Source organism: Eumetopias jubatus, unplaced genomic scaffold (assembly GCF_037043125.1).
Source record: "Eumetopias jubatus isolate StellerSeaLion01/CBP00866 unplaced genomic scaffold, mEumJub1_p1.0 scaffold_12, whole genome shotgun sequence".
Classification (NCBI taxonomy): Eukaryota; Metazoa; Chordata; class Mammalia; order Carnivora; family Otariidae; genus Eumetopias; species Eumetopias jubatus.
In genome coordinates, this window is record NW_028274818.1 from 21,182,431 (window position 1) to 21,207,722 (window position 25,292).

The 25,292-nt window shown below is 36.9% G+C and overlaps 1 protein-coding gene across 2 annotated transcripts; it reads left to right on the forward strand.

The window, feature by feature from the left end:
• Positions 1-24,914, forward strand: RO60 (Ro60, Y RNA binding protein). 2 transcript variants are annotated; one of them, XM_028104669.2, is made up of 9 exons: positions 1-164; positions 10,063-10,662; positions 14,182-14,402; positions 14,904-15,050; positions 15,524-15,661; positions 18,878-18,994; positions 19,983-20,096; positions 20,380-20,526; positions 22,314-24,913. In XM_028104669.2, exons 2-9 carry the CDS (start codon positions 10,083-10,085, stop codon positions 22,464-22,466), a joined length of 1,617 nt encoding a protein of 538 aa, XP_027960470.1. In that variant the 5' UTR covers positions 1-164; positions 10,063-10,082; the 3' UTR covers positions 22,467-24,913. The 2 variants fall into 2 exon arrangements, with proteins under 2 accessions (XP_027960470.1, XP_087873087.1); XM_088016961.1 differs by lacking the exon at positions 1-164 and adding an exon at positions 3,022-3,076 and having other exon boundaries at positions 22,314-24,914.
• Positions 24,915-25,292: the final 378 nt, after the last annotated feature.

The following is a 25,292-nucleotide window of genomic DNA, read 5'->3' on the forward strand; positions in this document are numbered from 1 at the left end:
GGGGCGGGGCTCGTTCCCGGGAGCCGAGCCCGGAGTCCCCGGCGGCGGTGGAGTTGGAGCAGTTACCGGCCGTGGGGTTGCAGCAGCTTCTTATCGTTTCCACGCACCGCGCAGGGCTTCTCCCGGTGGCGCTGCGGGTTCGGAGTGTCGGCCGCCAAGCATAGGTGAGGGAACTGCGGGAGGCCGGCTGGGGCCCTTTGTGCGGTCTGAGTTGCCCCGGGGACGTGCAGGGTTTGGCTGATCCTCCATGTCCCTCATCCAGCATCCCAGCGGCTGAGGCCGGAACAAACACTTCGCCAAACCATCGTTCTCGCGTCCTGCCGTTGCTGGATAGCGGAAGCAGCATCTCTGCGGGCACAACCTTGCTTGGCCCGGCTCGTTCTCTCCCGAGGGTGGGCCCTTCCCAAATCCCGGATCGCTCCGTCTTGTGCTTGCATAGCTTTCCACAGGCCAGCGTCCGGAGGGCCTGCTTTAGCTTTACTCCTCCTCTTCCTCTCCTCCTCCTCCTCCCGCGGCTTTTGCGCCGAGAGGCGTTGCCCCGGGTTTGGAGTTTGGGAAGAGGAATCTTTGTGGGAAGACAGAAGGTGAATTTATCCTCGAGGGAATGACGAGAGGAAGAGCTGTAGTTCGTGGAGATGATAGATGCCTCAAAGAAAAGGAGGTTGAAAAAACGTAGTGTATTAACTTAAAATTATTTGTAATGTTTCTAAGATTAAATGAGGAGTTAACCCCAAAATGCCTGTTTTCGCTAAATCGTGAAATTGCCCTCATTCAGCAGGCTTTTGCAGAATAATAGTGTTAAGATAAAATCTTCAGGAGTATGTGTATTTATGCATCACTCCTCAAAGCTCTGAATTCCAAGAAGGGCCTTTGGATTCCAGACAAAAATACTTCAGTAGACAAAACTGACCTCAGAGTTAGCGAGCATTGTGTTACGGACTATGTGAAGCCACAAAATAAACATGACAAATATTACTGAGGGAAACAACAGAACAGTTTTATACTAAAACAAGCATGGCTATGGGGCGCCCGGCTGGCTCAGTCGGTAGAGCATGCAACGCCTGATCTACGAATTGTGATTTCGAGCCCCCCATTGGGCGTAGTAGAGATTACTTTAAAAAAAAGGGGGGAGCATGGCTATATTATGGAGTAGAAATGAAAGTTTGTATCAAGTGTTTGATTTTTTTTTTTAATTTGAAACTTTGGTGGGGGGGACTTTTGTTCATTATTCCGTTAAGTATACTAAATGGAAAAGTTTGTGAGGCACTCTTGTCTAGCTGTATTTCCTCCCAAAGCTGTCTGTGGCAAATTTTAACGTATAATATTACTGTGAACTTGAAAGTATTTTCTGTGCTGAATATGCACTCATAACTAACATTTATTTGATATCCAACTTAACATGGTGCCTGTTGCAGAAAGACCAAACAGAAAATTTAGCCCTTTACACAACCTAGAAGTAACCAGAAGGGAGGGTTAAAATTTCTTCAGTTATGTTAACATTTAATCCCAACTTCACATGAAAATCCAGATTTCTGGGTCTTTGAGAAAAATAAGATTTGGTAATACAAGGTCCCTACCGCATGGCAGCCACTTGGCTGAAAGTGTGTGCCTTTCAGGATGGCATGCTGTGATGTTTGCCACAGTTCCTCACCACTTTTTATTGCATCACATTTGACTTGATCAACTCAGGTACACTACCAGGAATGATACAGTTTGAATTTGTGGCCTGTTTTTGCAGTAATGTTTCTTTTAAATTGTCTTGCATGCTCATAGATGTATGTCAGCTTTGACTTCATTTAGAAAGGATTAAGCTGCAAAACTTGTTTGACCTCTTGGGATGAAAGCATTTTCAAATAACAAATGATCAAGAGACTTTGGAAAGATACTCAGATGTGTACATTCAAGAAAAACAGTAACCCAAGAAATAATATTAGTACTGTTAAAAGATAGCTATAGGGACGCCTGGGTGGCTCATTCAGTTAAGCGTCTGCCTTCGGCTCAGGTCATGATCCCAAAGTATTGGGATCAAGTCCCGCATCGGGCTGCCTGCTTGGCGGGAAGCCTGCTTCTCCCTCTCCCTCTGCCTGCAGCTCCCCCTGCTTGTGCTTGCTCTCTCTCTCTCTTCTCTCTCTCTGACAAATAAATAAAGTCTAAAAACAAATTTTAAAAAAAGATAACTATAAATGTTGTTCTCATGAACACAGAGCAGAAAGAAGTGCTATTACATATTGTGTATTAATTACTAGTGTTCACTGATTTTTGCATTCAATATTAAGAGAGAAGTGGGCAATGTATAAAATGGCCACGACCGATTCCAAATCGTGGCCATACCTTTAAAAATACTGTGATCTGTTTAATTCTTCCCTAAATTTTAATTTACTGAAGTTTAAAACAACTTTAGCTCTATTAAAGTCTTTGGAGTAGTGTGCTGTAAGAGCACTGGATAGGACAGGCCAACCCAAAGAATTAACTGTCTTTTTTTGTTGTTGTTGTTAATCTGGATTTACAACACTTGATTATTCAGGAGTGGATTAATTGATGACCAGGCTCTGACCTCGCTCACTGCCCAGAATGCCTTCTAAATCACTGACAATGGAGCTTAAGCTTTGAGGAGGGAGATGATGGGAGTTGGGGAAAAGGGAGATTAAGGTCCTGTATATGTATGCGTGTATCTCAAATTGCTTTCTGAAGACAAATATAAAAAATACAGGGTTAAATATTGTTTGAATGTCTATTTATTTAAATAACTTCCTGGCTATATTTTAATATAGTTAATTTTTAGTTTTCATTTTTTTAATGACAGATTTTTGAGACAATTCCTGTGTCATGAAATTCACTATTTTTAAAATATGCCATACAGTGAATTTTAGTATATTCACAGACTTGTGTTGCTATAGGCAGACTGAGTCCATGGAACCAGAAGGAGTCCTGCAGGACCAGCCAAGAGGGTCCTTGGCTTTACAAAGGATAGAAATCAAACACCATTTGAGAGGAAGTGAGAGCAGAGTTTTTTTGAAGATACAGAGAGAGGACAGATAGAGACACAGTATCTGAGAGACTCCAAAAGGAAAGGAGAGTGAGTCTGTTTTGCTTGGGGGATGGGGTTTTTATTGAGGATTGTGATCTGGTGTGCATGTCTTCTCAGACGTCCAGAAACTGGGCAAAACAAGGATGAGTCCTCTGTGTCCTCCTTAAGTCACTTACACCAGGAAGCTTGGCGTCGGGGTGTCTAGAGTCAGTGGTCTGCAAAATGTACATGACAACTTGCCCTGTCACTCCTATTTATTGTAATGAAGACTCCAAAGAAATCATTAACTCCTGGACCCTTATAAGAAGGGCATACATTATTTGTACCATAAGTATAAGGCATACATGTATAAGGTGGGGGTGCAGGTCCTAGCAAGAGTAGAAGCAGGAAAGGGAGCAAAAAAGCAGTTCTTCATGGACTCCCTTCAGTTTCCCTATCAGTGTAACCATCACCACTATCTAGTTTCAGAACATCTTCACCACACCAAAAAGAAACCCCTTACCACTTCAGAGAAGAGTCTGGCAGTTCTTCAGAAGGTTAAATATAGAGTTACCATGTGATCCATCATTTTACATTACCACTAGCAATGTATGAGGGTTCTAATTTCTCCAGATCCTTACCCACACTTACTGTCATTTTCATTGTAGCCATCCTAGTGAGTGTGAAGTGGTATCTCATTTCAGTTTTGACTTGCATTTCCCTGATGAGTGATATGAACTGTTGGGGTTCAGGAGCAAACAGTCAAGAAAGAATTCTTGAAATGTCTCTAGTGCAGAAAGGGTGGTTTTATTTAACCATAGGAACAGGACCCGTGGGCAGAAAGAGCTGAATTGGGGTTGTGAGGAGTGGCTGATTATATACTTTCAAATTGGGAAGGTGTTAGGGAGACTTAAAGCAAGGTTTCCAGGACCTTGAGGGGCTAGCTGTTAGGAAAATGTCATTTATTACTGTCTAATAAAACCTTAGTTACAAGACTCAGATGTATATCAGGAGGCCAGATGCTTGGAGGATGACTGCTAACATATATCTGGAGGAAGGGGATAGAGATAAAGGAAATTTTCAAAAGGATTGTGATAGGATCCTGGAGGTTGGGCTAATGTCAGGCTAAGGTTGCCTTTTGCCTTATTAACGTTGAGACAGCTACCTAAGCTCCTTGATAACCAAGTTCTCTCTGCCTGTCCCAAGTACTTGTCAATGGGCTGCAAAGGAAATTTAATTTTTTCTGTATTTCTTTCTCCTTTGTTCTCCACATCAATGAGTACTGATATTCGGCATCTTTTTATGTATTTATTGGCCATTTGTGTATCTTTGAAGAAGTGCCTACTCAGATGCTTTGCCTGTTTTTTAATTGGTTTATTTTATTATTATTGAGTTAGGAGGGTTTTTTTAATATATATTCTAGATATAAGTTCCTTATGGTATGATTTGCAACTATTTTCTCCCATTCCATGGGATCTCTTCACATTCTTGGTGGTATTCTTTGAAACACAAGTTTTAAATTTTGATGAAATCCAGTTTATCTTTTTTTTCTTTTGTTACTTTTGCCTTTGGTGTCTGTTTTGAGATCACTTCTCTGTCACAGACTCTGTCCTGCAATTCATTTCAGTTCCAGAGTTAGCTTCAGATGCCACAAGTTAGAGGGCAAGATCCCCAACAAGACTGCCCTTATTTCAGACACCAGCTAGAGTAGGGTCCCTAGTCTATGCAACCAAATACAGTAAGTCTTCCCACAACCCCCCTGGGGTCGATAATTCACTAGAATGACTCACATAACTCACTAAAAGCACTATCCTTATGATTATAGTTTTAATATAAAGGATATGACTCAGGAACAGCCAAGTGGAAGTCACATATAGGCCAAAGTCTAGAGGCAGGAGAGGGAATACCCTCTGTGTTGAATCCTGGTAGTTCATACTCCCAGCACATCAATTTCTTAACCAGTTAGGAAGCTCCACTGAACTTCGATGTTCAGAGTTTGTACATGGGATTTTATCATGGGGCATGATTGATTGTGACTGGTTGACTATGTGGTTGAGCCCAGCCTTGGACCCTACACCCCTCCTGGGGTGTTTGATCTGGCCCAGAATTCCAACTCTTTAATCAAATGATTGGGCTTTCCGGTGACCCTCCCCCATCCTGAAGCCCAGAATGAATTGCCACATTAGCATAACAAAGACTCCTATCAATCTGGAAATTCCAAGGATTTTTGAAGCCCTGCCAAGAAACATGGACAAAAACTAGATACTCTTTATTATACCACTGTCTTATCACCCAGCCAATTTTAAAGTTAATTTATATATCAGCACTTAGGGACAAGGAGAGTAGCTTAGAACTGCTGCCATTCCGCTTTTCATATTTCACTTTTAAAAATTTGATTCTGGCAAATTTATACAAATGAGTAGAGAAGGGCCATTCATGTGATCTGTTCCACTGTTTTATGTTGCACCTGGAAAGAATAGTCACCAAAGCATGTGAAAAGCTGAGCCTTTTTTCCTGCAGAAATGTTTAAAGGGTAGGTCTTCGTGGTTGTTTTTAATATATACAAGAGTAAGATTCCTTTGATAAAGCAGTGAGTAAGTAACTACATTTCTTGTAATAGGGATTACAAGGATTACATTTAGGGATTGCTTTTAAGCATCTACCCTAGATTTAAAAGTTCATTTTTCTGCTTGCTCAACAAAAGATAAGTTGAATACCTCATATTAAATATATTAGAAAAATTTACAAAGAGATACTGTTCTGCTCAAAAGACATTTTTACTCCGTACTTATTACTTCCTCTTTGTAACTTTTTCATGTTTAATTTTTCTTGATTGTATATCCACTACCTGTATATAGTATATTTTTTCTTGATTACAGAATTTATCTTAAAGGCTTGAATTACATTTTTAATTGCACACGTTGAGTCTTATTTTCAAAATAAATATGTTACAGGAGAGAAAAACCAGTCATACATGATTCTTAGATGGTTCAGAAAATCACTTTAATACTGCTTAGTTATCCTCAAGTATGTATTACTTAGTGGTGCTCTAGGTTCAGAGAAGGGATACATAACTAAACCAGATCCCTGCTCTTAAAGGAACTAATATTAGCTAGACATACTCACAAAGAATAATAACAAGGGAAAGAATTTGGAGGAGAGGGAATTTTGAGATTTGGATTGGGACCTTTAAATCACACCTCTTGGATTTTGGTTCAGGAAAGCTGTTTTATTAGCATAATCTGATATTGAGTATCATTTCAATATTATTCATCTAACAAATACAGCTAATAAGCAGGAATAGCCAGGTTAAAGTACCACCCAAGGATATTTTTGTAAAAGCTTAGAGATGAAGCTAGCAATGTCAAATGCAGTGTAAAAGTCAAAATAATAGAAAATTTTCCACTGGAATTAGCAGTTAAGGTGTCAGTCTTTGAGAAGCCTGTTATTCTCAAAAGTTTTTTTGATTGAAAGGCGGATAAGAAGCCATATTGAAAAGGGTAAGAATAAATAGCAGAAGCATCATCCGTTGCACCAGGAGTTCCAGTCTATACTGCACTGGGTAACTATAAATCAGTCCCTAATGACTAATATAATATGATCATTACACTTGACACCTGAGGCCTAGGCCTGCCTTAACATAAGCTACTTTATACCAGAGCTTTATTTGAAATGTGACGCTGTTTATTTCCAACACAATCCAAATCACCCCCCCGCCACAGTCACATTCAAAATGTGAGGGTTTCCATTCTCCAATGCATTTATCCCCACACCATTCTGAGACCCAACCTCATTGCTCCCTTGCATACCAGACTTCCCACATTGGAAACTTCCTCAGTTTCCGTATTCTTCTCTCTTTTCTCAAACCCATCTTCACCCTTAGTGAAGGAGATACCTCTTTTGCTGTCAATAGGCCAGTCTCAACCTGGACGCTCTAAAGCTCATTCTGTTCCGCTTTTAGTGATCTCATTCCCTCAGTTATATTCTTTCTTTACTGTTTTCCAGTCTCCAAATTGAATCATTCAACTTCAGCCTCAGTGTCCTCTCATCTAGAAAGGTAAAAAGATTTTTCTTCATGTTCTCATCTTCTCTGTTACCGTCCTAAAAGAGTAGTCCACCTTTGAAGTCTCTCCCTCATTGCATACTCCTAATCTTTTTTTTTTTTATTTTTTTTTATTTTTTGAGAGAGAGAGAATGACAGAGAGACAATGAGAGGGGGGAGGGTCAGAGGGAGAAGCAGACTCCCTGCTGAGCAGGGAGCCCGATGTGGGACTCGATCCCGGGACTCCAGGATCATGACCTGAGCCGAAGGCAGTCGCTTAACCAACTGAGCCACCCAGGCGCCCGCATACTCCTAATCTTACCACTGTGATCAGGCTCTCTCTTGCAGAACTCTACTACAGTTGCCCTTCCTCATCATTACTGTTTGCTAATCCAGTGGTCATTTTCCCGAGTTATTTTACTTCATCTCTGAGCATTTGGCAATTACCAGCCACTGACTCCTTGAAATTCTCTTCCCTATGGTCCATGATACTACTGTTCTGGTTTGCTATGTACCCCTCCTCCTCTTTCTCCTTTAAAAAGGGCCTTTTTCTCCCTAGCTCTTTTTTTAAAGATTTTATTTATTTATTTTTGAGAAAGAGAGCAGGAGCAGGGGGGAGGGAGAAGCAGACTCCCCACTGAGCAGGGAGCCCAATGTGGGCCTCCATCCCAGGACCCCAAGATCATGACCTGAGCTGAAGGCAGACACCCAACCGAGCCACCCAGGTGCCCCTTTCCCTAGCTCTTAATTATTAATATTCACCAGGATTCCATCTTAAGGCTTACCCACAATATATAGACATGTTCAAACTTGTACCATCCCCAAAACAAAATGTCTTACCTTGTGTTGCTCTTTAAGCTACTACCTTATCTGTCATTTCTATATAGCTGTGCCAGTATACTTAGTTCTTTTTCTAAAATCTAAAGATAGCAAGATTTCAGAATCCCTTTCTGGAACACATTCCCCCAAACTTAATATACCAGTTTTTCAGTTTGCCTTCTCTGCACAAGTCTTCTTGTATTATTGAAACAGCATTATTTTATTCTCCTCTGCTGACTCACAGTACTTTTTTATTAAAGCACTTAATTACAGTTGGCTTTGTATATGTATATATTTCTGCCTCACCAAACAGAATGTGGTTTTTCTAAGGGCAAGAAAAAAACCTTTTTGGGGGGATGGGGGGGAATTTAAAAAAAATATTTTTAATTGAACAGGAATCTCTTTAATGTCTTACACATAACATGCAGTAAATGCTGGTTAAGTTTTTGTTGTTGTTGTTGGTTGTATTGTTTTGTTTTGTTTGCCATGGGGAGAAGCCTAGTGCAGTGCACTATAATGGTATAGGCAGGAGACTTGGAGCACCTGGATAAGCAGCTCTACTGTATTAAGAGTAGCAGTGGACTGATAAAGTAGTGGACGGTTATGGTTGCTCTGTTAGGATGAAAGGGGATATTGCTGTCTTACAGCTAGTTCTAGTAGCTTTAGGGTTAATGGAAGGAGGAAAGCACAGGTAGTTACAGATCACATAAGCTATAAATGAGCATAGTTGATAGGAATTTAATCAATTAGGATGCTCTCAACCATAGGTAACAGAAAACTTACAAATGGCTTAAACAATAAGGATACATTTATGATATATTCTGAAATTTGTAAGTAAGGCATTTCCAGGTAGCTCATAGATAGCAGGGACCCAGATTCTTAATTTTTTTTCTTTTTTCAGTTCTGTGCTTATAAATTAGTGTGTCTTCATAAACTGACTCCCCTGTGGCTCTAACCCACCACTCCAAGCATCACTTGTAAATGAATGTCTGAAGGTAGAAAGGGGAACATTCCTTTTTAAGAGCCCAAGGCCACTTTTAAGAGTGAAGAAAATCTCAGAAGTATTCTCTGCAGACTTAAACGTGCCACAGTGGCCAGTTACATGCCCTTTCCTATACTTCTCACATGGCCAAAGAAATGAGAGCATCATCTGGGAACTTGTGATAAGTACAAATGCATAGGCCTTACCCCAGACATACTGAATTAAAAAAGAAACTTTGGAGGGGCGCCTGGGTGGTTCAGACGGTTAAGCATCTGCCTTTGGCTCAGGTCATGATCCCGGGGTCCTGGGATCCAGCCCCACATCCGGGCTCCCTGCTGAGCAGGGAGCCTGCTTCTCCCTCTCCCTCTACCTGCCGCATTCCCTGCTTGTACTCTCTCTGTCAAATAAAAAAATAACAATAATAAAAAATCTAAAAAAAAAACTTTGGGGATGGTGGGTGGGTCCCACCACTCTGTGTTTTAACTAGCAATTCAAGTACATCTGATGCACATAGTTTGAAAACCACTGGCTTAGAGCAATCAGGATTCATCCCTTAGGGCTGGAGAAAAGGCTAGCCTCCCCTGAAGAACTTTCCTGCCTGGAAAAAAAGGGGAGGGAAGGAATGGATGTTGGATATGCAACCAAAACTGTGTACCCAGTTATTGGGAGAGTAAAGGGAGTAAGATCTTTTTTAGCCTCAGCTACCATAGCTGCCCTCCCTAACCCTTTTATTCTCTTTCTAGGCCCCCAGGCCCCATGCTGAGCTGTGGGCTTAGTCTCTGAAACAACAAACTGTACCTCAGAAATGTAACTTAGTTGCTTCTGGCTATCATGCTACCACTTAATGAGCTTAAAAAAATACCTGTTAAGTTAAAAAGATTGTGTAACAGGGGCACCTTGGGTCGGTTAAGCCTCTGACTTCGGCTCAAGTCGTGATCTCAGAGTCCTGGGATGGAGCCCTGAGCTGCAGACTCTACACTCAGTGGGGAGTCTGCTTCTGCCCCTCTACCCTGTGAGTGCACGTGTGCATCGTGCGCATGTGTACGCTGGCGCGCGCGCGCGCACACACACACACACACGCTCTCAAAATCTTTTTTTAAAAAAATCAAAGATTTTGTAACAGATTTCAAAAAGCATAGATTAATAAATGTTTTCCTTTTTATAATTTTACTGTTTTCTTTCTAGCTATAATAACATTTTGCTTTTTGATAGGTTTCCTAAAAGACAGAAAAATGGAGGAATCAGTAAACCAAATGCAACCACTGAATGAGAAACAAATACCCAATTCTGAAGATGGATATGTATGGCAAGTCACTGATATGAATCGACTACACCGATTCTTATGTTTTGGTTCTGAAGGTGGGACTTATTATATCAAAGAACAGAAGTTGGGCCTTGAAAATGCTGAAGCTTTAATTAGACTGATTGAAGATGGAAGAGGATGTGAAGTGATCCAGGAAATAAAGTCATTTAGTCAAGAAGGCAGAACCGCAAAGCAAGAGCCTATGCTCTTTGCACTTGCCATTTGTTCTCAGTGTTCCGACATAAGCACAAAACAAGCAGCATTTAAAGCTGTTTCTGAAGTTTGTCGCATTCCTACACATCTCTTTACTTTTATCCAGTTTAAGAAAGATCTGAAGGAAAGCATGAAATGTGGCATGTGGGGTCGTGCCCTCCGGAAGGCTATAGCAGACTGGTACAATGAAAAGGGGGGCATGGCCCTTGCTCTGGCAGTTACAAAGTATAAACAAAGAAATGGCTGGTCTCACAAAGATCTATTAAGATTGTCACATCTTAAACCTTCCAGTGAAGGTAAGCATAAGATCTTTGGGTTGGGGGAGGATGCAGATATCTGGTAAACACCAAATTTTTATTTGACATAAGATAATTATATAATATCTTCTAGAAAGAGCCTTTCAGTTTCAAAACACATTGGTTGACTAATTCAAATGTTTAATGCCAACCTGGAATTAAACCCCTACCACAGGCAATCCAGACGTTACTAATCAAGGATCAAATGACAGATACAGATTAATCTAAATCTCAAAATGTCACCATGCTAACTAGAATGCTTATCCAAGTGATTATGCACTATGAAAGCAGCATGGACATGATTAAAGTTGTAGTAATAAGCAAAACAGCTCCTAGCCAATAGATGGCAGATAGCCAGGCTATACTGCTCTAGTCCCTTATGATTTTTTTCCCTCCCTGTCTTCCTAGGATATATGTTCCATGGAACCTAAAGGCTACCTGAAATAGTGCTGAACTTAACAATTCAGGATGTTAATTGTCTCCAAGCAGTCAGCCAGGGGACCTGGTAACTTGGGGCAGTTTTTCTGTGTCTATGGAAAGAGACTTTTGAGAAGTTAGTTGGATGTATGATAATTAGTCCTTCTTAGAACGGAAATAAGAAAAACATTTGGGCAAGAATAATGTAAAATATGAACTTCCATAACATTTCCAAAATTTGCTCCTTTTTAATACCACAAGTGAAACTTGAAAAGACAGCTCCTCATTAATTCCTCATTTATCCATTTTATTATGAGTGGCCTTTTTAAAATGAAATTTAAACAGTAAATTATTGCAAATAGTTATATAAACAAACCCATTTGTATTTTGGTTTTTTATTAGAAATTATATGTTTGTTTTAAAATAGCTGGATAATACATAAAAATATAATGCAGAAAGTAGGAGTCCTGCCCTTCAAAAGAAATCACTGTTATGTGTTGTATATGACTCCTAAACATACAGTGTTTTAAATTTTTATATACCTTCTTTGTTTCAGTTAAAAGCATATTGATATTTCTTCAAGTCAGTAGAAATAGTTGCTTATATACCATTGTATGAATATACTGTAATTTAGCTAGTCTCTTACTGATGACAGTGAAATAGCTTCTGGTTTCTTATACTATTAGAAAACTGCTACAGTGAAAAAACTTGCATAATGTAAATATTTATATAATGGGTAAACCCACAGAGTATATAGAAGTGGCCGGTTTCTCCACATTTCAACACCGACTATTACCAGTGTTTTTTAATCTCTGCCAAGAGGATAGGTGAAAAATTATATCTTATTGAATTTGTGGGCAAATGTTCATCTTCTCATATGTTGATTATATGTAATTTTTTGAGTATATCTTTGTCCTTTTTTCCATTGAGTTGCTTATCTTAATATTGATTGTCACCATTCATTCATTCAACAAATACTTATTGAGCACCAAATGGATGGGCGCTGTTCTAAGAACTTGGGACACATAGGAATTTATAACTTCATATTATATACATATCATGCGCATTCCCCCCCTTTTTTTCTTTGTCTTTCAGTTTTTTTTGATGGGGGTTTCTGGCATATTGAGGTTTGGAATTTTAATGTAATGAAACTTGACTGTTTTTCTTCATAGATTTTTTTGTTTTGTTTTTAAAGATTTTATTTATTTGAGAGAGAAAGAGAGCACATGAGAGTGGGGAGGGTCAGAGGGAGAAGCAGACTCCTGCTGAGCAGGGAGCCCGATGCGGGACTTGATCCCAGGACTCCAGGATCATGACCTGAGCCGAAGGCAGTCGCTTAACCAACTGAGCCACCCAGGCACCCCATAGATTTTTGTTTTGTGTTAGGTTTAGAATGGCCTTTTCCAACCTAAAGTCATAAAAATATTTACCTGTTTTTTTCTCTAACATATTCATGCTTTAATTTTTTGTTTTTAAATCTTTAATTCAGTATAAGAAGAATGTAGGGATCCAGCTTTGTCTCTTGAGACACTACATGGTGGTGTGTACCTAAGTGCTAGTTATAATTGGAAAAAGTAGTTTCTGAATTTGTGCAGATAGTTACTCTGGGTTTTGAATTCTTGTTCTATAAAATGAGGAATTAGTAGATGTTCCCTAAACTTGCTCCCACAGACAGTATTCTTTAATTCTAAACTTTTTGAGGGCAGAACTCATACTTAAAATCTTGTAGTAATAGCAACATGTTCAGGTGTAAGAGATCCCTAGGCTTCTCAGAGTGAAAAGAATTTGGAAAGAAACTCTAAGCTTCCAAAATAAGTAATATTGGAATACTTTAACTGAAATGTGTATTTGAAACAGATGAAACACATCAAAATGTAATTTAATTAATCAGGTATTTATTGTATACTTACTGTGTGGCCAACATAGAACTTGAGTAAGATAAAAATAATAATAAGCCTGCCTTTAAGGAAGTTATATTTTAGTTGGAAAGACAAAATAGAAGACATGCTCACATACAAAACATTTAGTAATTTAAGACAATATAAAATTCTGTACTAAAAACTGGATGTTAGCAAGAGTCAGAATACTTTAGAAGTCCCTACATATTAGTATTGACTTTTGATCAAATTATTTAGAGTCCAGAGATAACACATAGTCTCACTCTGCCTTAAGGATGGATTTTATTTCGCCTGCACAATATTTTAAGGAAAAAATGAATTCTTTGCTAACATCACTTTAAAAAAATCAGAAGACATCACATAAAAATACCTATTCTAGCTTGAAAATACTTTATTTGGTAGCACTAAGCCAAAATTTCGCTAAAACATTAGTAGGTTGTACTCTTTAGTTCGTTCCATCATCTTAACCACTCTCTATTACATGACCTGTGCCATTTATTTATTTTACCAACATTTACCCCATAGGCCTCTTTGAGTCTGATAACTCAAACATCCTCTTCCCCATTTTACAGAAGTGAAAGCTAAGGCCCAGATTGGTCACACAGCCAGTTATTGATAAAATGTAGGCTAGAACCCAAGCTTCCTCAGCACCCCAATCCAAAGTTCTTTCCACTATTAAAAGAAATTACAAAAGAAATGAACACCTTGTTTTCCTTTAGTTTGGCCTGTAATACTTTCTCATTTATTTAAAAAAAAAAACGAATTACTTACCTACCTGTCCACTTCCACTTATCTCTGCTACTTGTAAATGTTTATTTATTTAGTAGTGGAAAGGGACAAGTGAATAGATTATTTGAGACAGATCTGTACTTTGTGAATCATTCTGAGATTGTAGACCTGAGATAGGTATTGTCTACCAAAGTTTCTAATGCTGGTGTCTCAAAAAAGAAAAAAACTCTATAATAAAATGACTTAGAATATAGGAGATTTTTTTCCAGAGCCTCATATTAAAACGATTATGATGGAATAAACAAAATTATTTGACTCCATTGGCTTAAATGTCTTTTTTATATCATAGAAAGTAGCCTCACAGTGTAGAGTTTAGCTCCTCTGTATCTAGTTATTTCATTCTCAGTAAACATGTTCTGTTTTTCTTTTTCACCCAGAAATTCTCATGCCATTTCAATTCTTTATTTTCTTAAAGGACTTGCTATTGTGACCAAATATATTACAAAGGGCTGGAAAGAAGTCCATGAATTGTATAAAGAAAAAGCACTTTCTGTGGAGACTGAAAAATTATTAAAGTATCTGGAGGCTGTAGAGAAAGTGAAACGCACAAAAGATGAACTGGAAGTCATTCATCTAATAGAAGAGCATAAATTAGTTAGGGAACATCTTCTAACAAATCATTTAAAGTCTAAAGAGGTAAGTATATTATAGCATGTGATTAAACATGTGAGTAATTTGTGGTTTGTATTACGTATTAAAATTTATGATGTGATATGTATAAAATTTAAGATATGTAATTTATAAGATGGGTAACATCAGTTCTTTTTAACAAAAATGTAATTAATACCTTGAAATTAATATTTATTTAAAATACTTAATACAGTGCCCAGATGTAGTTGGCATTCAGTTAAGTGTTATTTCTGCTTCATAAAGGCTGGCTAATTTGCCTTGCTAATTAAAAATAAATAAAATTCTGTGCAGTTCCTTCATAAAATATACTTTACTTTCTTACTCTAGTAAAGAGCAAATTAATTTGATAAGCCTTTAACCAATGTACAAATCTTTTTATTTAGGAAATACTTAGAACCCCAAAAGAAAGCCTTAAAGAATATGTTAGTAATATTATTATTGATACCACTATTATACTGATTCATTTGCCCTTAATTTCTTATATTTCTACCTGTGTCACTTCAATAGGTATGGAAGGCTTTGTTACAAGAAATGCCTCTTACCACATTACTAAGGAATCTAGGAAAGATGACGGCTAATTCAGTGCTTGAACCAGGAAATTCAGAAGTATCTTTAGTATGTGAAAAACTGTGTAATGAAAAACTGTTAAAAAAGGTAAGCATTGGGTGGCTCGGTTGAACATCTGCCTTTGGCTCAGGTCATGATCCCGGGTTCCTCAGATCCCCCTGCTCAGCAGGGAGCCTACTTCTCCCTCTCCCTCTCCCTCTGCCCCTCCCTCCTGCCCCCCCCCCGCTTGTGTGTGTGTGTGTGAGCGTGCACGCTCTCAAATAAATAAATAAAATCTTAAAGAAAAGAAAAGAAAAAGGTAAGCATTACCTTTGTTAGCTACTACTAATTGAAAAAGTCACCTCCTAAATTTTGGAAATGTAGCCAGTGCAGTTTCAGATGTTCTGAGACTTGGATACTTTTATCATACCAGATTTCATTTAACTCTGAAATCTATGTCCTCGTTTTTGTTTTTTCTCTATGAAATATATTTATTAGCTACAGTAACAAAACCTAAGACACATAATGACTATCTTTCACTTGAATTTTGCATTTACTTTCTGTATCTTTCTTGTTTCTAGGCTCGTATACATCCGTTTCATGTTTTAATTGCATCAGAAACTTATAAGACAGGTCATGGTCTCAGAGGAAAACTAAAGTGGCGCCCTGATGAGGAAATTTTGAAAGCTTTGGATGCTGCTTTTTATAAAACATTTAAGGTAATGGTTTGACTTTTGTTTTATAACAAATGACTCAGTTGGGACTTGATATATTTTATAAAAACACATTTTAAAGATGATACTAGTAGTTTAACCATTTTTTATTAGATACTCATTTGTTTTTCCATAGTTCATGTAAATGTGGATATATAATTAACATTGTTAAGTTTATGAGTAAAGAATTTCTCCTTACCTATGGACAATACCCAATCATAAAATCATTTTGTTAAGTTTTAAGATACCAAATTTAAAATTTTTTATTCCTGTAGAGTCCTTTGACTTGGTCCTCTGTCATTCTCTTAATCAGTAGTGGATCTCCTCTGTCTTGGTGGGAAGTGATTTTTTTTTTAGGACTGAAAATCCTACATCAGAGCTATAAGTTAAAGTTTTTGGCTTTAAAATTTTCTTGTTACTCCGCAAAATAGTAACTAAATTCAGCAAATTAAAGGGATTATACAAATGAAATTTATCTTCAATATACAAAATCAATGTAATACATCACATTAATAGAATGAAAGGACAGTCACACGATCTCAATGCAGAAAAAGCATTTGGCAAAATTCAGTACCATTTCATGATTTAAAAAAACAATAAACTAGGAATAGAAATGAACTTCCTCAACATGATGAAGGCCATATATAAAAAACCCAGAGCTATCATTATATTCAATGGTGAAAGATTGAAATCTTTTCTCCTAAATCTAGAGAACAAGACAAAAATGCCAACTTTTTTCCGCTTTAGTCCTACAAAGTACTGGAAGTTCTAGCAGTTAGGCAAGAAAAATAAATAAAAGGCATCCAGATTGGAAAGGACGAAAAATTATCTCTGTTCTCAGATGACATGATCTTATAAGGAGAAAAGCCTACAGAATTCACAGAGAGCTTAGAGCCAACAAACAAATCCAGAGTTGCAGGATATAAAACCAATATGTTTTTCTAAAATACTAAAATCATTAGTATTTTTATATACTAGCAATGAACAATCCAAAGGATTTAGCTTTTGATTAGCCTTAAGAAAACATTTCCACTTACAGTAGTATCAAAAAAATAAAATAAAATAAAAAGACTTAGGAATAAACTATGAAGGTGCAAGATTCATAAACTGAAAACTATAAAACATTGCTGCAAGAAGTTTAAAAAGACATAAATAAATGGGGGGAAAGACATGGTTTGGAAGACTTGTTAAGATGACAGTACTACCCAAAACAATCTGCACATTCAGTGCAATTCCTCTGGCATGTTTTGCAGAAATAGAACCCACTGTAAAATTTATGTGGACTTTCAAGGGACCCCCAAATAACAAAACCAATCTTGGCTCAGTCGGTTAAGCATCTGCCTTCAGCTCAGGTCATGATCCCAGGGTCCTGGGATCAAGCCCTGCATCGGGCTCCCTGCTCCGTGGAGAGCCTGCTTCTCCCTCTCTCTCTGCCTGCCGCTCTGCCTACTTCTGTTCTCTCTCTGTCAAATGAATAAATAAAATATTTAAAAAAAAAAAACCAATCTTGAAAAAGAATGAAGTTGGACTACTCACACTTCCAAACTTAAGGGTTTCAAAACAGTATAAAGCTACAGTAATCACAACCGTGTGGTACTGGCATAAAGCAAATACATAGACCAATGGAATAGAATGCAGAGGCTAGAAATGAACTCTCACACGTGTGATCAATTGCTTTTTGACAAGAGTGTCAAAACAGGCTAACGCAGGAAAAGCTGGTCTTCAAAAAATGGTGCTGGGGAAACTGGATAACCACGTTAAAAGAACAAACTTGCCTCTTTAAATTACACCACATACAAAAATTAAAGTGGACCAGTGACCTCTATCTAAGAGCTGAAACTATAAAACTCTTAGAAGAAAACATAAGAGTGGAAGTTTCACGACATTAGATTTGGCAGTAGATTCTTACATATGTCACCAAAGCACAGGCAATAAAAGGAAAAGTAAATGAATTGGAGTTCATCAAAATTTAATAAACCTTTTGTGCATCAAAGGACACTATCAAGAGAATGAAAAGATAACCTACAGAATAGGAGAAAATATTTGTAGATATATTTTTGATAGCTTTTTAATGTTTAGAACATATATAAAGTGCTCTAACTCCACAGTAAAAATACAAAAAAAACAATTCAAAAATGGGGAAAGTACTGGAACAAGATATTTCTCCAGAGAAGATATCCAACTAGCCAATTAGCACGTGAAAAGATGTTCAACATCATTAGTCATCAGGGAAATGCAAATCATTGGTTCTTATCAAAAAAGCAGAAATAACAAGCCTTTGGGAGGATAGGAGAAATTGCAACCCTAGTGCACTGCTGGTGGGAATGTAAACTGGTATAGGCCTGTGGAAAGTTTGGTTGTTCCTCAGAAAGTTAAACATAGCATTACCATGCCATCCAGCATTTCCACCACCTATGTATATACCCAAAAGAATTGAAAACAGAGAATCAAATGTACCTGTAAATGAATGATAATAGGAACACTATTCACAATAGCTAAAAGGTAGAAACAACCCAAGTGTTCATCAAGAGATGAATGGATAAACAAAATACAGTATATACATACAGTGGAGTATTCAGCTTTAAAAAGGAATGGATTTTGAAACATGCTACAACATGAACCTTGAAAACATTATGCTAAGTGAAATAAGCCAGATACTAAAGGACAGGTATTATATGATTCCATTTATATGAGGTATCTGGAATAGGCAAATTCATAAAAAAGTAAAACAGTTGCAAGGGGCTAAGGGGGGATGGGAATGGGGAGTTATTAATGGATACAGAGTTTCTATTTGGGATGATGAAAAGGTTCTGGAAATAGATAGTGGTGGTTACATACCATTGTAAATGTACTTAATGCCATGAAATTGTACCCTTAAAAATGATTTAAAAGCAGTTTATGTTATTTATATTTTACCACAAACATTTTGCTAGAAATTCTCAGTTTACTTTATGAGGAATGATTTCTAAAAAAGAAAACAGGAATATGGTAACTTCTTTAAATAAAATTACTAAGTGGGCTATCTTATTTCCTTTGTTTTTCCCCTCTAGTAAAAGCTAAGCATTTTCAAGTACTTGTCAATTAATTGGTAAATCAAAAATCACATCTTTTATCTTAGAAGTCTCTCAAGTGAAAGATGAGTAAATAATGATTTTTAGGAATCTAATTGTAATTTCTGTGATTGCTTTTAATGATTGTTTCGTTTTGTTTTGTTTTTTTCAGACAGTGGAGCCAACTGGAAAGCGTTTCTTGCTGGCTATTGATGTCAGTGCTTCTATGAACCAGAGAGTTTTGGGTAGTGTACTCAATGCTAGCACAGTTGCTGCAGCAATGTGCATGGTGAGAACACTAAGACAATTTAGAATTTTTGCCACCCTAAAAAATGTTTAATGTGGGGCAAAACTATAAAGTTAGGTATGATCAGGATTACGTTTTCACTCGCTTTTGTCATTTTGCTTCATAAGCAAAGTTTTAAGCCTGGGTGGCTCAGTCAGTTAAGCATCCAACTCTTGATTTTGGCTCAGGTCACAATCTCAGGGTAGTGAGTTTGAGCCTACATCGGGCTCCACACTGGGCATGGAGCCTGCTTAAGATTGTCGCTTTCCCTCTGCCCCTCCCCACTGATGTGCGTGCTTTTTCTCTCTTTCTCTCAAGGAAAAAAAACAAGTTTTAAGTATACTGTATGCATACAGTATTGTAGGTAATACTTATAAAGCATGTCTAATAACAATAGAAATTTTAATTTTATCAAATATTAAATAATGTATTGTTGAGAAAGTAGATAATGCTTAGAGAAATTATTAATAAATACAGAAGTTAAAAAATCAGGAACTAAGAATAACAGACTTTGGTTCTAGCCTGACTCTGTCACTTCTCTTCTGTGGCTTTATTCTTTATTTAATAAAATGAGAAGGACATATACTCTGTTTGCTTCAAAGGATAGTTATGAGAACCAATTGCTTTGTAACAGTTTGTGAAAGTACTTTGAAAGCTATACTGTTACTGTGTAGTTCCAAAACAAAGTAAGTTTAGAAATAAAATAAGTATCTTTTCTTTTAAAGATTTTATTTGAGTGAGAGAGCATGGAGTAGGAGGGAGGGGCAGAGGGAGAGGGAGAAGCAGACTCCCCACCGAGCAGGGAACCCGATGCAGGGCTCCATCCCAGGACCCCGGGATCATGACCTGAGCTGAAGGCAGACGCTTAACCAACTGAGCCACCCAGGCACCCCAAATTAAATATTTTCTAAAGATGAAGTTTTATGAACTTCAAGATACTGTGTTTATTTCACCCAAATCTGCTGAAAAGTACCATCTTTGAATTTTTCAGGTTGTCACACGAACAGAAAAAGATTCTTATGTAGTTGCTTTTTCAGATGAAATGGTACCATGTCCAGTGACTACAGATATGACATTACAACAGGTTTTAATGGCTATGAATCAGGTAAGGAACTGTTTTATTAAGTTTACTTAACGTGTTATGTAATAATCTTATTTTGATGTTATGCCTGATATTAATAAGTTTATGAGAACAAATAGTTTTATCTCAGTTTTCCCATGAGCACAAAATAATAAATATATACACATGCTTTGAGAAGGTCTGTGTATTAGCTGTAGGCAAAGTGATAATGTAAAAAATAGTATTTTTAAGTATTTAATTATTTCAGACATCTCAGTATGGAAACTAGGACACTTTTATTCTTATCCATGTTTTTGTTCTGAGTTAGATCCCAGCAGGTGGAACTGATTGCTCTCTTCCAATGATCTGGGCTCAAAAGACAAACACAGCTGCTGATGTCTTCATTGTCTTCACTGATAATGAGACTTTTGCTGGAAGTGTCCATCCTGCTATTGCTCTCAGGGAGTATCGAAAGGTAAAATTCTAATATTCTTTCTCACCCCAAATAAGACTTAGTTCTCAAATATCCATCTTGTTTTTCCAAAAAATACTGAAGATAGTTCTGTACCTTTGTATAGGGATATGCCAGTTCAACAGTACTTGAAATAAAAAATATTGGCTATACATACATGGTTTATTTCAACTAGTCCCAATTCTAGACATTACTAAAATATCCTCTGCAAAATATTTTTGGCAATAATAAAAATATTTTCCCTTAACTCTGAATTTTTAATAATTCATTGTGCTCCTTGAAAAATTAAAGTATCATTTATTAATTTTGTTAAAGCACTACATAAAGTTAAAGCAAAGCTATCATCTGTGTTTTAAGTTGTATGGCTATTTCTGTGTTCTCATCAGTGCTCTCTCTGAAATCATGGAAATGTTCTTTATCTACAGTATCCAGTGTGGTAACCACTAGTCACATATGGCTATCAAGCACTTGAATTGTGGCTAGTATGATGAGAACTAGAACTTCAGGAGTTCTGGTTCTCAGATTGGGGTTTTCCTATCAGCAGGCTTAGCCTGGGACCTTGTTAGAATTGCAAATGCCTGGACCCCATGGGAGACCTGCTAAATAGAAACTGAGACAGTGGGATTATGTTTTAACAAACCCTCCTGGGGATTCTAATGTATGTTAAGTTTGAGAAAAAGGGAGAGAATAGAAATTGTAGTCAAGGCAACCTGGATTCTGAGTCCTGGGTCTTTCTCTTTTACTAACTGTGGACCTATGCAAATTATTTAACTGATACATGTCATAGTATTTAACAGTACTAATCTTTTAGAGTTATAACAATTACATTAGATAAGTTACTTAACGAGTTCATTATGGTATCTGGCATATTGTATACTCAGTGGTTATTGGGTTTTCTCCAAAATTCAATTATTTTAACCTAAAGTCATAGCTGTAGAGAACAAGTTCTTACATGTGACATGTATATATAACAAAACTATAGACCAAAAGTTGATAATCGCAGGGAAATATTTCTTTATATATACCCACACACACTGCCCCAGTGTTTCATATATTGGTAAAAATATATCTGATGCCCCCAAATGTCCTGACAGGTTTCATAAGTAGAAAGTCTAGGCTGCATAAGAATGCACTCTAGGGTGCCTGGGTGGCTCAGTTGTTAAGCGACTGCCTTCGGCTCAGGTCATGATCCTGGAGTCCCGGGATCGAGTCCCACATCGGGCTCCCTGCTCAGCGGGGAGTCTGCTTCTCCCTCTGACCCTCCCCCCTCTCATGTGCTCTCTCTCTCTCTCTCATTCTCGCTCTCTCAAATAAATAAATAAAATCTTAAAAAAAAAAAAAAGAATGCACTCTATGGGGGCGCCTGGGTGGCTCAGTCGTTAAGCGTCTGCCTTTGGCTCACGTCATGATCCCAGGGTCCTGGGATTGAGCCCCTCATCAGGCTCCCTGCTCCGTGGGGAAGTCTGCTTCTCCCTCTCCCACTCCCCCTGCTTGTGTTCCCTCTCTCGCTGTGTCTCTGTCACATAAATAAATAAAATCTTAAAAAAAAAAAAAAGAATGCATTCTATGGCCCATGGAACAGAGAAGTGGGAATTTCAGGCAGGCTGTTTACATTCCTGTTCTGAAGATCACAGAGTCTGACCCTGAAAGATTAACCAATTTTATGGGGAGAAAAAAATAAGACTTTGAAATGAAAAGTTGTGATAGAATTTGAAGTGTTTTAATTTCGGAGGTTATTTGCTTTTGCTTACATAAATTTTTAAAATATGTATTTTGATCTTTTCCTACAGAAAATGGACATTCCAGCTAAATTGATTGTTTGTGGAATGACGTCAAATGGTTTTACCATTGCAGACCCAGATGATAGAGGCATGTTGGATATGTGTGGCTTTGATACTGGAGCTCTGGATGTAATTCGAAATTTCACATTAGATGTGATTTAACCATAAGCACCAGCATGATCTAAGAGGTCCGTTGCCATCAGTGATCTCACTAAAAGTATGTAGCTACTTCCCAGCTAATCTTAATCCAATGAAAGATGGTAAGATGATAGTATAGTATGTGCATAATGGAAAATTTACCTTACCAAAAAAAAAAAAAAAGATGAGCCCAAAGTTCTTTCTGTCTACTAAACTAGCTCTTGGGAAATAGCTTCAAAATACACTGTAGCTCCCTCTATCTAACAGAGAACTTCTTGTTGATAGACACTGTAAAATAGTCAAACAGTTTTGCTGTGGTGAATAATCACATTTGTACGTAAAAGAAGTAAGAGCCAAAAGTAAGTAGTTCCTTATCATGTCACTTGTTTGAAAAGTGCTTAAAAGTTTTTTTAAATGTTTGCATTGGGAAAGGACAGCTATGATAATGTCCAAATACTCCGAAATGCACTGGACCATGTAACTGTGATGGAATATGAAATTCATATGTAAATTTTTATACCAAGCAGTTTTAAAAAAAAAAAAAGACATTTGATTAAATTATGAACAAGTTTTACAAATTCCTTGGAGTTTTCTAAGATCACATAACTAGCAGCTTTCTTACTGGGTGAAAAAGATGCTTTGATATTTTATTTACACTTGTAGGATTGTTACATTAACCAGAAAAATAGTGGAAAAACCCCTGAGAAGTTTGTGTCAGGTGAGGAAGTCTGTTTGGTTTGCTTTTTGTTTTTGTGCATTTTATTGCTGTGAGTGGGGGCATGACTTGACAGTTTGTGCTAAAATATAACAACATAGCCAGGTGTAGCCACACTTTTTCTTTTTTTCATAGTCCTACCAAATGAAAACAACAAACTTTTAAGCATTTAACTCCCCCACTCATAAATCTAAAAGTATGATAATTAAAATCTCAACTGTAACCAGATTAGCTTTTTCCTTACTTGAAAATAAATATTCTAATTAACTATTTTTTTAGTCAGTTGTCAGTGGGTTTAGTTATTTCCTAATTGTAAACATGTCAATGACATATCTCTCTGTCCATTATTCATTTGTGGCAAGACATTCTTTTTTGATAGTGTAAAAAAAATAATAATAAAGCAAGCTAGGTCTTTCACGTTTCAAAGGCAACTTTTGAGTAACATTACTACTAACCAGTCTGTAAGAAAATTTTTTTTCTTTTTTACTTGTGTATAATTAAACTTCCTTTTCATTACACTGAAGTGCATTATTTTCTTGAGCAAATGTCCCTTCTTTCTGGGGAGGCTTAACCTATTGAAATGCCAATATTTTTGCTCATAATTATATCATGGTTGTTTAAGATAACATAAAATTTCAATTTTTATGTGTTCTTTTCATAATAATGATTTACTGAGGATTTATAAAGCCCTTCTTGCTGTCATGTGAAAAGTCAAACTAGTAAATGTAAATTATAGCCTTCTGTGGTTAGGAGTTTGAGGTTTTGTTTTGAGGGCAAAGGGGACTTCAGTAGCGTTACGATTTGTGAAGATATTTTGTTTCATGAGAAATTTGGGCTCTGGAAGTGACAAAATGTCCCTTTCAACCTTATTTGACATTAATGCTGGCTCTGCTATGAGTCATTCCTTCAAGGCAACTGGTAGCAATTAGTAAACATTGTGATTTACCTGAGATTTTTTTGTCAACAAAGTAGTATGTGCATACCACCACCCCCATACATTGCTTCTGATGTCATTGTTTTTTGACCCTCTGTCAAACATTGGATGTAAGGTGTTAGCTCCTTTTGATAACATTAAAATATGTTCAGATTGAACTTAAAGTTTAAAGAGCCTAGTAAAATTATATAATAGTTTTTGAAGTTTCTAAGTAAACTCAAGATCTTAAATTAAAAATAACATGATCTAACTTTTTATTCCTAATAGAAATGTTAACTGGAATATAGCATAAAAGTTTTATTTCCTTCACTTACGTACTGTTCCTATAGTGCTTTTAGATGTTCACAAGCTAATCAATCAGAGAAGATTAGATGTGACCTTTTTGAAGTATTTAGGTACATCTAATTAAATGGATTAGGGTAAAATTTAAAGAAGAAGAAAATCTGAAATTTAAAAGATTATTAAGTGTAGGTTAGGCAAGGTCTAAAATAGTATGGCTTTGGAGTACTAGATCTAGCCATCTTGGACTCTTCATCCCCATTCCAGAATTCATCTCCCCACAGAATGGGAAGACATGACTCACAAGAGTAGGAGGTAAAATAAAATTATTCAAGACTTTTATCTTTTTAGGTATTAGGAAATAATGTATCTACATGATTGCTTTAGGAGTAGAAAAACAAATTGTGAACATGTATACTTTTGTAGTTCATAGTAATCCTCAATTATGATTAATGTCTTAACAACCTGTGTTGCTATATATAACATAACCCTATAGAAAAAATTTTAAAACTTTACCTCATTATGAATAAAATTTACTCAAGTGATAAAGTTTTATTTTCTGATTTACTTTTAGGATTATTGCTACATTAATATTTAGGGAAATTTGCTTTAAAAACAATTCTAAGAAAAACTTTATTTCTTAGAAAATATGTAAATATTTTCAGGATATAGTTATAATTAGTCAAACAAAACTAATCTTATTCTCATACCCTTCCTTATTAGTTGAAATTTCTTGAAAATGCCATTTATTAACACTGTTATATATTATTTAGTTTAGTTACTGTTTTATGGGAACATGAGTGAGGAAGATGCTAGTGAATGGAATTTAGTGTTACCCTTCTGGAACCTCTTGCTTTATCTTACTGTGACTGTAGACAACCAGTGTAACCTTCAGTTTTTGTTATCTTTTGAAATGTGACCT

Coding starts and splice junctions, on each gene's coding strand:
- RO60 (XM_028104669.2), top strand. CDS start 10,083: ATGGAGGAATCAGTAAACCAAATGCAACCACTGAATGAGAAACAAATA. Junction 15,051..15,523: donor ATGAAAAACTGTTAAAAAAG/GTAAGCATTGGG, acceptor TCTTGTTTCTAG/GCTCGTATACATCCGTTTCA. Junction 15,662..18,877: donor CTTTTTATAAAACATTTAAG/GTAATGGTTTGA, acceptor TGTTTTTTTCAG/ACAGTGGAGCCAACTGGAAA.